Source organism: Mesoplodon mirus, assembly GCF_964341445.2.
Source record: "Mesoplodon mirus genome assembly, chromosome: 1".
NCBI classification, from domain to species: domain Eukaryota; kingdom Metazoa; phylum Chordata; class Mammalia; order Artiodactyla; family Ziphiidae; genus Mesoplodon; species Mesoplodon mirus.
Window position 1 is genome coordinate 37,094,061 of NC_138976.1, and position 16,088 is coordinate 37,110,148.

The window sequence follows — 16,088 nt, forward strand, 5'->3', positions numbered from 1 at the left end:
CAAGGAATGAACAGTAAATATGTAATCTGACAGGTAAGAAGGAGACTGCTATTCCTTGGGTCACATTTCTTAGTAGGTGGAGTTCATATATTACAGGTCACTGCCCAAAAAAGATGCAGATTTTTGCTCTCTGGGACCCCTGCCTGCGCTTAGGCACAAGGGGCATGTGTATCTCCAGTCTCTAAGAGGTAAGTAACCTGTCTTTGCCCACTCCCTCTCCTCAGATCTTCAGCCTAAGACTGGGTGGGTAAACCAGGCAAGGTCCCTGTGCAGATCCAACTGCCCATACTTCCAGGGGGAGAGGCAGTAGAAAACCCCATTTGGCCTTTCTAAGCCTCATTCTCCAATATAAAGTTTAGTACTAGAAACTGTGTTGGGGGTAGTTCCTGGGAACTTGCTCAGGCCATAAAGTTGATACTTGACTTCTTCTTTGTCAGTCTGCAGGAAGGAGGGGTAAGATTCAGTCTCTCCCCCCGCAACATGTGAATACACTGACTGGGACTCTGAGTTTATATAAAGAGAGGAGCCGCCACAGGGGAGCAAAGCACCATCAGGGAAGATGGAGCCTCTTGGTCTCTATAGCTGGAACTGCAAGAATAGATGAGGTAGATATTCGATTACCAGGAAAACTTCACAAATCAGGCAAAAACACTTAGGTTTCTTAGGCATGAGCACTTTGAATTATTTTGGTTATCACTTTTTTTTTTTGTCTTTCTCTTTATCGGGTCTTTTCTTTCAAGTGAGGGCTTTAAATTGCCCAGAAGTAGCTAAGGTCTATGTGGTTAGAGCAGTGCTGCTCAAAATATGGACTGGCAGCATCAGCAAGGCCTAGGACTTTCTAGAAATGAAAATTTGGGGTCTCCACTCCAGGCCTGCTGAATCTGAACCTCTAGCATGGAGCCCAAGGACCTGTGCTTTAATAAGCTCTCCAGCTGATTCTTTGTTCGCTAAAGTTTGAGAAGCACAAAGAGAGCATTAGTGGAAGATTTTGATAGATTTCAGAAAGCATTTGGGAGAGCCTGACATTAGCAGACAACAGGAGATTAGCTGCCCAAAATTCTGTCCCTCTTTATCTTGTTCAGAAGAAAGAGATCTGAGAAAAGACTGAATCCATGGTTTGTCTACAAGCTCAGGAGTCACCCCAACATCACAGGCTCTCAAATTGCTCTGGATTGTTTTACAGAGCCCCAGACTGGGGATTCTACACCAGGGATTCTTCTTGCGTGGAGAGGATAAAATCCAGGGGGATTTTACAACCTCAAGTGCTGGGAAGGAGTCATAAAAGGTGTATGCCTAGAACCCTCTGTTTCTAAAGATGAGATTTGCCCAACCTCTGAACAAGGAATGAAATCAGTTTACAAAACAGGTTTTGATCTTGCAAATGGGACAAGATTAGGAGAGAATGGAAAAAAGTGAAGGAAAGCACACCAAGGAGGAGAAGGAAATTTGAAATCATATTAGCCCAGCTAGAAATCTATGACAAGGAAAAGGAGAAATACTTACTAGGTCAGGGGAATGGCTGAAAATCATCAAAGAGAAGAATAAAGGGACTATTTTGGAGAACAAACTAAAATGACTCCCCTAAAAGGGTACCCAGAATCAGGTATTATTCTATCAAAAAGGATCCTCTCACAGTTTTAAATAGGGAACCCAGAGTAGGCATTAATGGAGAACTCTTTAATAACTGGAGTTGTGGTGCTATGTAGTTACAGAAAATGTGGACATATTTAAAAAGAGAAATACTAGAAGGATCAGTGTAGAATTCTTCAGGTATCATTAAATGAATTCCAAGGTGGCATTGTTCTTACAGATGAAAGAGAGGGTATAGCCCAGGCTATAAGGAAGCCTGCCTGGGAAATGCAAGGATTTAGAACTTGAAAACAAGGAACAGAAAAGCAGAGAAATGTTAAGGAGGATCCAGGGATCCAGGGAGCATGACCCTTGATCAGGGCTGAGGTTATAGGCTGAACTGAATAAAAATAAATACCTCCTAACAAAAGGGAAGGTGGGCAGAATTTACCTGAACACTGGGTGAACGTGGCACCATTCTTGCTCTATAGAGACCTCACAGGCAGAATCGAAAGTAATATGTTAGGAGAACAAAAATGTACGTATGAAAACAAAAAGGAAATACAGAGAAGGAAAGTACTAAGACCGAGCAAAAGGTATTAGCCAGGCCTGGGGAGGAAGAAGGAACAGAAGCAGCTGGCATGGAAGGTTGAAAGCTTACTACTCAGCTGGCCTGCTGGAGCAGTAGGAATACTTAGAAGGACCTGGAACACTGGAGGATTATCTCTCCTGACGCAGAAAAAGAAATGGTGGCAGGAAAGAATGCTTCAGTTCCCATCAAAGAAGCACAGGCAGTTCAAGTCTCAGAAATTCAGTTCTAAGGAAGAGTGGGGCTTGGGTGAAAAACCACGAAAACTAGGGGACTTCCTAGACCTCATTAGACCAGTGAAAACACAGGTTCCAGAAACTCAACAGCAGCTCAAGGATCAGCTGAGGGTGATACTCCAGGGAAGACAAAGGAAACCTCCTAACCAGGAAGCAGGACTCAGAAGCAAGGCATTCAATAATAGGAAGCCATGCTGCTCAGAATTAAAGCAATACTTAGGATCTTCCTGGGGATAGAGAAATTCCGAGAAAACAGCAGGAAACTGGGAGTGTGAAGGAGGCAGGCATGCAAGACAATGCACTTCTTTTTTTTTTTTTTTTTTTTTTTTTTTTTCTTTTTGCGGTATGCGGGCCTCTCACTGTTGTGGCCTCTCCCGTTGCGGAGCACAGGCTCCGGACGCGCAGGCCCAGCGGCCATGGCTCACGGGCCCAGCCGCTCCGCGGCATATGGGATCCTCCCAGACCGGGGCACGAACCCGTATCCCCTGCATCGGCAGGCGGACTCTCAACCACTGCGCCACCAGGGAGGCCCCCTCTTTTTTTTTTTTTTAGTTAAATATGAGTTTATTGAAGTACTTTTCTCCCCATTTGGTATGTTCCCTCCTTCTTTTTTTTTGTTGTGGTATAATTAATTTACAATGTTGTGTTAGTTTCAAGTGTTCGATTCAGGTATACAATTTTACATATATATCTATTCTTTTTCAGATTCTTTCCCATTATAGGTTATTACAAGATATTGAGTACAGTTCCCTGTGCTATACAGTAGGTCCTTGTTGTTTACCTACCTTATATACAGTAGTGTGTATAGGTTAATCCCAAACTCCTAATTTATCTCTCCCCCTGCCCCCCCGCTACACTTGAAGAGCTTCCTATTATAAATATGGAATGTCCTGCTCACAAAGAAAGGAGGCTCTTTCACTGCACAGATCAAGATCTTCAGCAATGGTGGAGGGTAGGTAGAAAAAGGACTCAAAGGAGACATGAAAATAAAAGGTTCTAAATACTTGGGATAGACACCAAGGAAGACCTGGAACCACCATTGGCAAAGTTCCAAAATTTTCAAAAAGCATAGATTTCCTTCCCCCACAACAGATGGGAAGCCTGGTGTCAGACTGAATCCAATAACTTCAAGAGAAGAGATTTCCCAAATTAAGTTGAAATTCACAGGGGGTGGAATTCAGACAGCTGAGTAACCTATAGAGGCTGTCACATCACATGCTAGATTACACGCACTACTGATAATCTGGGGTCCACATTGCAAAGGAGGAGGTAACAATAGTCTCACTTTCTGAACTTGACACCATGGCCCCCTCGTTATACTCAAGCTAGAGACCTCATCTCCCACCACTTTCTCCAGCTCACTCTGCTCCAGCCACGCTGGCTCCCTTGATGTACCCAGAACATGCCAAGGACATGCCTGTCATTTGGTGTTCCCCCTCACTTCCTTCAGACCTGTGCTTACATGTCTATAATAGAGGCCTTCCCTGACCACCAATTGCCACTCCCTTTGCCAAGCTTTATTCTTCATCTTACCACTTAGCCCCACCTAACATATATTGCCTTACTTGTTTATCTGTCTCCTCTCCAACCTCCTGACTCCAACCCCATGACAGCTGAGTCTGTTTTATTGCTGCTACATTGTCAGCTATCAGAACCTGCCTGACACACAGTAGATAAGAAATGGACACTTATTAAACGAATGCATTTACACATCCATGGCATTTGAAGTTTTTGCTCACGGTCCAAGGTTGAAAAAAGCAAGGTGGGTCTAGACTGACTTACGCACTAGGTTCTAGGAACAAAATTCTCCCTTTTTTCTTTTTAAGCACTAAATATTTAGTAAAAAGCAGTAGATGTACTGATTAAAACTGAGGGCCCTGGAGCCAGAATGCCTGTATTCAAATCCCAGTTGTACATCTCACTAAGTGTGTGATCTTGGGCAAGTTGCTTAACTTCTCTGTGCCTCAGGATCCTTAATCTGTAAAACGGGAATAAAATAATGCCTTCCTCAAAAGGTTGGGTAGGTTTGGGTTGACCGAAGGACAGCACTTTGAAAAATGCCTGGACATCTTCAGTGCTCAATAAACAAAGCTAGTATTGTCATCATCATTATTATGTACTAGGCACCATTCTAAACATTTTCCTTGCATTACGTCACGTACGAATCACTCAGAAGGTAACTGAGGCCCAGGTGCAAGAAGAACGTATCTAAGCCATTGGCTTTTCTTTTTTAAGTGAGATGAAATTCACACAACATAAAATTAACCACTTTAAAGTATACAATTCAGTGATATTTAGTACATTCACAGTGTTGTATAACTATCACGTAACTTCGCTTTTCTAAGTTTTGTATCTCTGGGACTCATGTTGAGAAATGGGACAATGAAACTTGGAATAAGATTAATTCAACTTTGGAGGTACCTAAGAAATAACATCTACTACAAAAAAAAAAAAGATTTATAGGATGTAACAGCTAGAACACACTCCCTGTCTCAGGGAGGCCACTCTAATGGAATGGAGGCTTAGCAGAGAAGGCACTGGGGAGGAAAGAACCTGAGACTTGAGTGCCTTTACACGTTAATTTACAGGGAAAGGTGGGTGTTATTTTTAGACTTTAATTTCTCTGAGGATTTAATAATTGGAGGAAATGCATATTCAAGTTGTGAGCATTATTCTGTAGCCAGAAATGTATGTGGGGGCTAGGTTTATGCTGTCAGGAGGTCTTCAGCGTGCAACCTCTGCTGATACAAGGCACAATCTGAGATGAAAAATACAATAAAGAGTGAATTTTCGGCCTCCGGTGCTGCGTGGCCCTCATCTGTGTCTACTGCATTTCAGAGCCTTCCAAGTACAAAGACCAACGTGCCCACTACTGACCCACAAAGATCAGTCGGTGAACAGGATAAAGGCCTCAGGAAGGTAGGAGCGAGACCTATCTTATTCTACTGTTTTCTTTCAATGGTTGCCCATAAATTTGTCCGTTAAACCCAACTGATGAGGGACTTCCCTGGTGGCACAGTGGTTAAGACGCTGCATTCCCAATGCAGGGGGCCCAGGTTCCATCCCTGGTCAGGGAGCTAGATCCCACATGCACGCGGCAACTAAGAGTTCGCATGCCACAACTAAGGAGGCCGCGAGCCACAACTAAGACCCAGCACAACCAAATAAATAAATAAATATTTTTTTTTTAAAAAGCAACCCAACTGGTGAAAGAACAAAAGAAATGGTAGAGACTTCTGCATCCCTCCCCACCAGGGAGGCCTGTGGAGTTGACACAGCCGCCTCTATTGGGCTTCCTTGCAAGCTACAGAAGGAGCCTGACCTGCTTTAGGCCACTCTTCTCTGCGACAGATTAATGTGCTCGTACGGCGCCGTCAGGAGGCCTCCTTGTCCTACCCATGTCCAACACACTGCAGCTCACATTTCTGATCTCCTGGAAGTTAGTTCTAGTTGCCCATAGTGACTACCCTTAGGGTTCAGCTGTCTTAAATTTGAGGTGAGAGATAGGAAGCCTTACAGTATTCTCAATCCATCACTCCTAGGAATTCCTGAGTAAAGCAGTCCACTCCTGGTCTATACCGTCTCTGAGCCAGAACCCAAGTGGGAAAGGGGAGAGGTGGTAAGATTCAGGGACACTGTGCCCCAGAGAACATTGGTAGTTTGTTAGAACTAGAACCCAGGTCTCTTGACTCTGAGGTTATCGTTCTGCCCCATGTTGTACAGTTCAATACACATATTTAACTTGTTGTCTTGAGATACCAAACAGAAAGACAACTACACCCACCTGCTGGTGCGGTTGTTATTGTTATTTGCACTGAGTGCTGCTCAGGAGATCCCAGGAGGGTGACATTCACTGTGTACTCAGTTGCTGGATACAGATCTAAACACACCACTGCGGTTTGTTCCCTCGTTGTGAAGTTAAATGATGTTGCGTGATAAAAATTATTCAGATACCGCCTTTGACCTAGAACTTTAAACTGTGGTGAGATTAAAAGAAAGTGATGCATTAAATTCATTTGGCTTGCAGATGTCTAGACTATAAGCAAAATGGAAAGAAAGCAGGAAGGTTCCTTCTACTTGTCCTCACCCACACAGAATTATTTTTAATACAATAGCAGGCTAAACCGGACAAGAACTTTACAAAGCTACCCTACGTACCCTATTCAACCTCCCTCTCAACCTAAGCTTAAAATGCATAACTACATCTCAGATGGACAAAATGTCAGGCTATTCTAAAGTAACCCCTTGAGCCTTCCCAGGTGAAGGAGACAGTACTGGAGTTACTGGGCAAAATTCTTTTCATTTTTTTTCATTCATAAGGCATCCATAGACAAGCCTCATGGAACAGACTTTTTACACTGTATGAGGACTACCCCAAATTATGCATTCAAAGCAACTGAGTCATGGTACTTCACTGGAGGCTTCCTATTAGAGTTCTGTAAACCAGTTCTTGGTCCACAGAGTCATCACACACACTGGTAACCCAATAATGCTCTAACCACTGCCAACTCAAGATGTATGTATAATATAGGGATTTATAAGAGAAAAAAGATAATAAAACATGTGAAGGTCCCAGAAGTAATATGATCAGCCCTTGATCAATCAATGTGTTTTAGCTGGATGTACATGTTTTTAGTGTTTCCTTTGATGCTCGTGTCATTGGCTATTCCACCCTCTACCCTTCCTCATCACTGTCATTCTTCCACAGACATCCAAGACCCTGGCTCATTTGGGAGATTCCTCTCTCCCCCAATTCCTAGCATTCTCTTGGGTAACATAAAGGTCCTTATAGTTAAGCCATCAAAACTTGGCCTCAGAGTTGCTTGAGTTCAGTGCTGTGAAGTTCCTCCACTCTGCTTCAGCTACCCACATCCACCGCCACATCCTTGACTGTCATCCTCTGAGCTGCTCCACCAAGATCTCACAATTCCTTGTTCTTCTGGACCACTCATTCCCACTCAGTCTGATCTCTCTCAGGAAATCCCCCAAGATTTCCTCACTCAAGATTTTCTACCAATATTTTAACACCCCCATCCTCATCTTCCCACCTATCTCGGATACCATTGTCTATCACTTCCACCATTCTCTTTGCCTGATACCCTCAACACCCTTGCCACTTTGTTCTCAATTTCACCCATTCTTGAAAACTCAAAGCCCTGGGCCAATCCAGATGTTTGACTTCACCACTTCTGCATTCAGACTGCTGCCCTCTGCTGGAGAAAAACCTCACAACTATGGAGGCTGCATTTCTATACAAAGTCAGTCTCATTCTAAACTACATGTAGTTCAGTCTATAAACAAAAAATTACTTTCTAGTTAACAAACTTCGGATCACACTGTCTGTACAATTTTATAATATAGTCCTTTTACTTAACAACATATTAGAAAGTTTTTCTCTATCATTAATTCATTGTATAAATAGACAGACTGCCTATTATTTGCCAGCCAGAGTATACAGTGTTGGTTATACAATAGTAAATAAGATACAGGTCCTAACCTCAAGGAACTCACAGGTAAGTATCTAGGCAAATAAAATACCCAGGGATAAGTTTTATAATACATGAAGCTGGAGGAGTACCCAGGAGGGACACCTGACCCTCCTCTTTGGGGAATCAGGGAAGGCTTCCTCATCTTAATTGTGGACCGAAAGAGAAATTAGCATTAACCAGGTGAGTTGGTGATGTGAAAAGTAAGGGTAGGAAAAACAATTCAGAGCAGGGACAGCATTTGGGGGAGGAGGTCAATGAAGGCCTCCCACCAGGGAGATGACTGAGCTGAGCACTGAAGGACGAGCAGGAGTTATCCAGGTAAAGGAGGGAAAGGCTTTGCAGGTAGGAGAGTCACCTATGTGAAGACACAGTGCTAAAGGGAGCACAGGAGCCTTTTGCGGGGTACAGGGCCCAGAGCTTAGAGAGCAGATTAGCCCTAAAGAAATCGATTTAGGAGTCTTCAGCATGGAGATGGTCAAGGAGGTCAGGAGAATGGGTAAGACAACCAAAGACGGGTATAGAATGACAAGAGAACAGGGAAGGCACAACCTTGGGGGTAATCAGATTTAAATTGTGAAAGAGACTGAGAAGGCTCAGACCAACAGGAGAAAAAGAGACCATTTCAATGGGAATATTGGTCCACAGCAACAAATGTTGTCCAGTGGGAAGCAGAAGGTATTTCGTGTCTGCATAGTGTTCTATCCAATAAATGTATGATTATTTATCTAATCAAATCCCTATTGATGAACATTTGTTTCCAATTTCCCCTATTATAAATAAAGCTTCAGAGAACAGTTTAATCTTTCTGTATATGTTTGAATAATTAATTATAGTATACTTGTGGAAGTTTATGGATCCTAACAAATAACTATTCCAGAAAAGTCATGCCACTTTAAGGGCCCACGGCTGTGTGTAGTAATACTTTCTCCAGGTTTACAGAAAAATCATGGTATCTCATGATTTAAAAATTTTTTTCATGTGTGTATTCATGTGTGTTTTGGCAGTATCTATATTCTCTTTTACAAACTGTCTTTGAATGTTCACTTCCTTCCAATGGATTTGTTAAGAGTGTTTCACATGTTACTTAAATTAACCTTTGTCTAACATATTAAAAAATAGCAATTTTTTTTCAATTGAACTCTTTAATCATTTTAGTGCAGGACATGAAGTGAGAATCATTTATCTTCTTAACCAAGGAGTTAACCAGTTGTCCCAGAACCATTTATTTCTGTACCCATTCGAAAAATCATCTTTGTTTTATATTAAGTTATTTAGGTACCTGAATATATTTCTAGGTCCAGTGTTCTTTCCAATATTAAAATTTGAATATTTCACTCACCTACTTAAAATCCTTCAGTGCCTCCATAAAGACATAAAAAATAAGATCCAAGCTTAAAAGTACAGGATACAGGGATGATCACTATTCAGATTTTTGCCTCATCTCCTCCTACTCCCCCTTGCTTTCTCTGTTCCCCAAGAAAGCCACATTCTCAATTATCCAATAAGCTACTCAACTTGCCCACACTGCCCTTCGTCACCTCATCCAACATCTTTTATCTGGTTAATTCCTACTTACTGTTTATGACTCTGCAATGTTTTTGCTTCTTGTTAAAAAAATTGTACCTGGACATGGGGACTTCCCTGGTGGTCCAGTGGTTAAGACTCCGCGCTCCCAATGCAGGGGGCCCAGGTTTGATCCCTGGTCAGGGAACTAGATCCTGCATGCTGCAACTAAGACTCAGCGCAGCCAAATAAATATATATATTTTTTAATTGTACCTGGACATATATACACATACATACAGACTCCTATTCCATTTATTTACTTTTTATCAAAGCTCTCATTACACCATATTGTAGTTGTCTGTTTACTTGTATGTTTATATTAGTTCGAATAGAACTTCCAGGTCCTAATACATGATATTCTTTTGGTAAATGGTTAATGAATTAATTCTAATTTAATACTTACTTAGTCTACTCTTTGCCAGATGATTTGCTAGGCACTAAAAATGATACAAAAATAATAAATTTCAGTTCCTGCCTGAATATACTTATAATTTTACTTGAGATTTGTGATGTTTATAAATTCAAGTTAAGTGAGGACCAAGAGCCCTGCAATAAGTTTCTTAAAAACCCACATCCGAGTGTGAATTTGTTGACAAAATAAGCTGCAACTATAAATGAACCAAAATAAAATATAATACATGTGAAATACCAGACAGAGAAAATGAGAGCAAATCACCCAATAGTGTCTTCCTTCAATTTAGTCCCTCACTTGCAGCCATCTCATATCCATCTCTAGAAACAAAAATCAAACAGTCTAGAAGTTCATTCCATTAGTGTTTTTAAATACTCTGGATCCCCACTTGGAGAGCACCCAAATTTTTAAGTGACACAATTCATTAACGAATAGCATAAGAGATCTTCTTACTTGGTACATTCGTTCTGCTCCAACTTTCCTAGAATGCCTGTTCAATTTCAAACAAGCTTCATTAAGTATTGAAATATTGAAAATCCTGTCATCTTCTAAGAGATCATCACCTAAAAGATAAGAAAGAACACAGGGAAAGGTTACATCTTCTTAGCAAAACATACCATGGCCAAGGACAACTGAAACTCCGAGAGCCAACAGTGTTTAACAGCAGAAGCATCAAATCTGGTTTCAAGTCCTAGCTCTACAACTTCTTAATTGCATGATCTTAGCTAAGTCACTTAACCCCTCTGAACCTCAGTTTCCTTATTTGTGGAATCAAGTAATCACGTTTGCTTTTCTTATATCATAGGCTGTTGAATCAAATGAAATAATGCATATTTTAAAACTGTTGTAAACTCACAAGGATGTGAGATTTTTAGAGAGTTCATTCTATCACTTGGATGGTCCATAAGTAAAATGTCATGAAGGTAAGTATATCAATAGCCAGAAAGTCTGAGAATAAGGAAAAAGCTGAATAAAAGTCAAAGGTCAGGGATTAGAACTCTCAGAGCAGGTGTTTCCAACCTAGAAGATGACCAGAAAGTAGATGACCAGGCAAGATGTTTATTCTCACAGCAGACAGTATTTCAAGAGCTACTCAGATGAGGCAATGAAATAATCAGAGAGCTGATATATTTGCATTGCTATATAGAAAAAAAGTCATTTCATGCCTCCTGCAGCCTAATTCATTCCTTCGATGTTCTATTTCCTTAATGCAGGAAATGAAAAAAAAGAAGAAGAAGAAAAAATTTGTTACTAATGAATTAAAGAACCCACAGAGAGTCTAGTAGTACCATGGCTAATTTTCAAGGAAAAGCAAATTTCCTAACAAACAGGTCTGTACATTTTCTACAAGTGAGAAAAAGTTAAATGTCTACAGAGAGAAGCTTTTTATTACTATAAGATAGTTATATTTCTCCCATGGGAGTCTTTGTTACCTAAGAAGTAATAATGATAACAATAAATTATTCTACTCAAAATTGGAATTGTCCACAGCATTTTAAATATCACTGACATAGGCAGCACCAGGCAATTAGCTGTGGGAGAAAATATTCTTGGTTAGTTATAGCTGGAAAATGTATAATATGGTTATGAGAGAGAATTTGAAGACCTATCACAATGTGCTCTCCGTTATCTTCATAGCTTTCATTTTCAAGATTTCATAAGGACACCAGAAACAAAAATTTCCCCATGTATGCACATGATTTTGAGGTATACCAAATAAATGTATGTGAGAAATACCACATATAGTATATGTCTGTACACAAACAGAGCATAAAGCAGAAGTATTGTCTGCAGAATTCCCATCTCAATATGATTTTCCCACTTATAGCCATTATAGTCTGAAAACAAAAGCATCTGGCTCCCACTTCCCACCTCCAACCCTGACAGAAGTGACTGAGAATAGTGAAAATGGGTCAAAATTTGCATCTGGGCTGGAAAGAAGGATTGACTGCCATCCATAAGGCAGAAACATGAAGATATTTCTGCTTAGCACAATGTGGAAGAGACTAGGTAAAGAAAGATGCTGAGAGCTCTAATCAACATGCCTTCCAAGCAAAGGAGCAGGGTTCCAAAATCTCAAAAGAAGGAATAGGGGAGGACTGGTGCCCATAGAGGTAGGGGCTGGAAGCAAGGATAGGCCACGGGACTGCTCCAGCTGGAGCCATTTACCCTGGGGGTTCCCAATCCTAAATGCACATCAGCCTCACTCAGACATGGCAGATCTAAAGTAAAGCTTGGACACCTGTGGGTTTTTTTTTTTTTTTTTTTTTTTTTACTTCACCAGGCAATTCTGATAGGCACCCAGGGTTATATACTCTGTTATCACTATTTCTACTTCTAATAATAATAGCCTTTCCTTAGCACAATGGAGATCAGTAACAGGGAAGGACTTCTAAGGGGAGGCCTAGGGACCTGGAGGTTCCACCTGACAGACAGCCTGGGTTGGCAAAAGGAGAGACTTGGTTCCCTCCTGCCTCTGTAGGCTATAGCACCATAATGAAGCCAGGCAATGCTGAGCTGGCCCAAGAGCTACAGCTTCACCACTCAAGACAGCAAAGTGCTCGGAAATAAAACTCGGGGCAGTAGGTTTTCTCACAGCTGCTCTCCAAAGGATACTGGATCATCAACCAGCAGTAAATCTTTCAAGATGAGATCTGAGATAAGCATACCAATATTATCCAATAAAAAGTAAGATCAAAGGGAATGCCATCCATTTTATTATGAGGGAAATATCAAACCTAAATAAAACTTTTATCTTCCAAGGATAAATAATATAGAAGGGGGGGAAGCCCATGAAATGATTTTACAAAGAAAAAGAGGGAGATCGCGCCTAGAAGGCAAAGAATGAACACTGCTGAAAAAAATAGTGAGCAAGATAATGGTAAAATTCAGCAACATCTGTTCTGTACTTTCAGTAAAAAAATTTTAAAGATGATTCAAACAGATTAAGGATGAGATGTAAGAGAATGTGATAGCAGAGAGGAAGCTGGTTGAGAGAGGCAGAAATAAAAAGGGAACTAGAAGAGACAAAAAACAAAAAGAAATGAAAGTGCAACAACAGAATTTAAAGTGCATCAGAAATGTCAGTGCAGGGACTTCCCTGGTGGCGCAGTGGTTAAGAATCCGCCTGCCAATGCAGGGGACAAAGGTTCAAGCCCTGGTCCGGGAAGATCCCACATGCCATGGAGCAACTAAGCCCCTGTGTACCACAACTACACAAGCCTGAGCTCTAGAGACCGCGAGCCACAACTACTGAGCCTGTGTGCCACAACTACTGAAGCCCACGCACCTAGAGCCCATGCTCTGCAACAAGAGAAGCCACCGCAATGAGAAGCCCAGGCACCGCAACAAAGAGTAGCTCCCACTCGCCGCAACTAGAGGAAGCCTGCGTGAAGCAATGAGGACCCAACGCAGCCAAAAATTAATTAACTAATTAATCAATCTTTTAAAAAAAGAAATGTCAATGCATATATGCATATATGCATATAGAGAACAAACTTGCTAAGTACTCACAGAAGGCAAAGGAAAAAGGCACGGATATAAAAAAGAGAAAATAGAAGACCAATGCAGACAGACAAGGAATTCCACATAGGAGTATTTGAAGAGCTAAAACAAACAAACAAAAACAATAATCAGAGATTTAATGAAAGAAAATATTCCTAATGTGTAGATAGATTGAAATTTGAAGATCCAAAATCTCACAGGGTACTAGGAAAACTTTGTGAAAAACATTAACATGTATATAACCCATGACTGAAATTTCATGAAAGAAAGGACTCCTGTCTCATTCACTATTGAATTCCTGATGCCTAGAACAATGTCAAACACATAGTAAGTGGTCAATAAACATTTACCATGTGCATGAGTAAATGATTAAAGTCTTGAACTTCACACATAAAGAAAGCTTCTATGATATCCAGGCTGAAAAATCAGATTGTCTACATAGGATTTTTTTTTTAATCACACCTTCAAATTCCTCTTTCAAAACTTTAAATTCCCAAAGCCAATGTGAAATGCCACCAGAATTCTGACAACAAAGATTTTGGCCCAAGAATTTTATCTTCAATCAAGTTCCTATTCACTTGTGAAGACAACAAAAGGATATTCTCAGATAATCCTGGGCTCAGAAAGTATCCCATTCCTCAGTAAGAAGATAGAAATCACTGTGCAGAGAGAGAAATAAAAATACAGAGAAAGACAGAGATGCGTTGGTATGAAAGGACTGGTAGTAAACACTGAAACTATTAAAACACATACCTATTTAAATAATTGTTATGAATATTGCTATAAATTAATATAAAAATGAATCCTTTAAAAATGTAGTACATGTTAAAAATAATTAAAAATAAGAATCTGGCAATAAAATGCTGTATTAAACCAATAACATAAGGGAAGCAAAAGGGGAAGGAATAAAAGGAAGTAAAGAATGCTAACTTATCTTACTGGGGGAGAAGTTAACATTATTTCAGTCAACACAGGCAATAAGAGAAATACACATTCAAATAGGATTTTTTTATTTTTGTTTTTTAATGTGTAATATAGAATAAAAGCAAAATCTATACTGTCTGAATCACTGAAAAAAGAAAATCCGTGCACCAAAAAGAGAAAACAATGGACATAACAACATAGCATAAAAAAGAGAAAAAATTAAGATGACAGAAGAAAGGAAAACCATATCACAAACAACACTAATGTAAATTGCTTAACTACTATTTTTCTCAAAAAGGTTTGCAACATATGCTGTCTCCTAGAGTACCTCTACAGCAATGTTATCCAGATAGCTTTTAAGAAGAACAAAAGCGGGGCAAAGGCATATCATGCAAACAGAGCACAAAGAAATCAAGAAAATCGGGGCAAAAAAAAAATTAAATAGGCTAAAGTGAGCCACTTCTTAATAGTGGAAGTTAGAATCTACAGTTAAGATATCAATCACGAACATAAATATCATAACATCAAAATGTGTGAAACAAAACAATTAGAATTTCTAAGAGGAACTAAGAAGAATGGCAATCCAAGTAAGCAAAGAACAGTAACAACAACAGAAACAGAAGTCCTGAAAAACCTTACTACTAGAGCTGACTTAAGACTAGATCCTACCTTACAAGCAAACACTCTACCTATTATCACAAAACTTTGCCCAATAGTAAGCCCCAAGAAAATGTTGATAAATTCCCCACAAAGAATACTAAAATGTAAAAAAAACCCTAGAAATCAACAACAAAGTGTAAATGTTAAAAATATTTTAAACCTACCACTTGATAACACACGTAATTAATCCTTCAATCAATGAGGAAATCAAACTAGCAAGTAGGGACTTCCCTGGTGGTGCAGTGGTTAAGAATCTGCCTGCCAATGCAGGGGACACAGGTTCAAGCCCTGGTCCAGGAAGATCCCACATGCTGCAGAGCAACTAAGCCCCTGTGTGCCACAACTACTGAAGCCCATGCGCCTAGAGCCCATGCTCCACAGCAAGAGAAGCCACCGCAATGAGAAGCCTACGCACTGCAACAAAGAGTAGCCCCTGCTGGCCACAACTAGAGAAAGTCCACATGCAGCAACAAAGACCCAATGAAGCCAAAAAAATAAATAAATATATAAATAAAAAATAGCAAGTATATAATGCTTCGAAAGTAAAAATAAAGAGAACATATATTGACACCCTCAAAAATAATTATTCGATCAAGGGAAAATCAGAATAGCAATTATACCATGTCTTGAAAGTAAAGATAAAGAGAACATGTATAAATGCCTAAAGAATTCTGCCAAAGCTCAAATCCAGAAGGGAGAAAGAAGCACTGAAGGCTTTTATTATCAAACAGAAAATAATGGAAATAAGTTGAACTATGCATTCAACTCAAGAATTTAGTAATAGAACAATATAACGAAGTTAAGAGAATCAGGGAGAAGGAAATAATAAAAAAAAATTTATAAGGGGAGAAATTAATAAGCCAGAGAAAGAAAAACAATGAAAAAACCCAAGAGATTACTCTTTGGGGGAAAACAACAGTAATAAAACAGACAACCCAAGCGAAGCAGATCAAGTGTTAAAAAGAGAGAAACACAAAACGACAAATCGAAATAACCCGGCGTTATATAATCTGTAACCCCAGAGGAGTTGTAAACAAATATTCCATGTGACATTCTGCCAATATATCTGCCAATATATTTAAAATCACAGCTAAATGGACGTTTCTTAGGAAACTACAAATTATAAAAATTGACTCAAGA

General features: G+C 40.0%; 1 protein-coding gene across 1 annotated transcript in view; it reads right to left on the reverse strand.

The window, feature by feature from the left end:
- The window catches only part of SUSD1 (sushi domain containing 1), a 112,879-nt gene that overhangs the window by 46,050 nt on the left and 50,741 nt on the right, over positions 1 to 16,088 (reverse strand). The window contains exons 9-10 of the mRNA XM_082623213.1: positions 10,314 to 10,423; positions 6,179 to 6,371 (exon numbers count right to left, since the gene is read on the reverse strand). Coding sequence (XP_082479339.1) covers positions 6,179 to 6,371; positions 10,314 to 10,423 — 303 coding nt within the window. The remainder of the gene's footprint in view (positions 1 to 6,178; positions 6,372 to 10,313; positions 10,424 to 16,088) is intronic.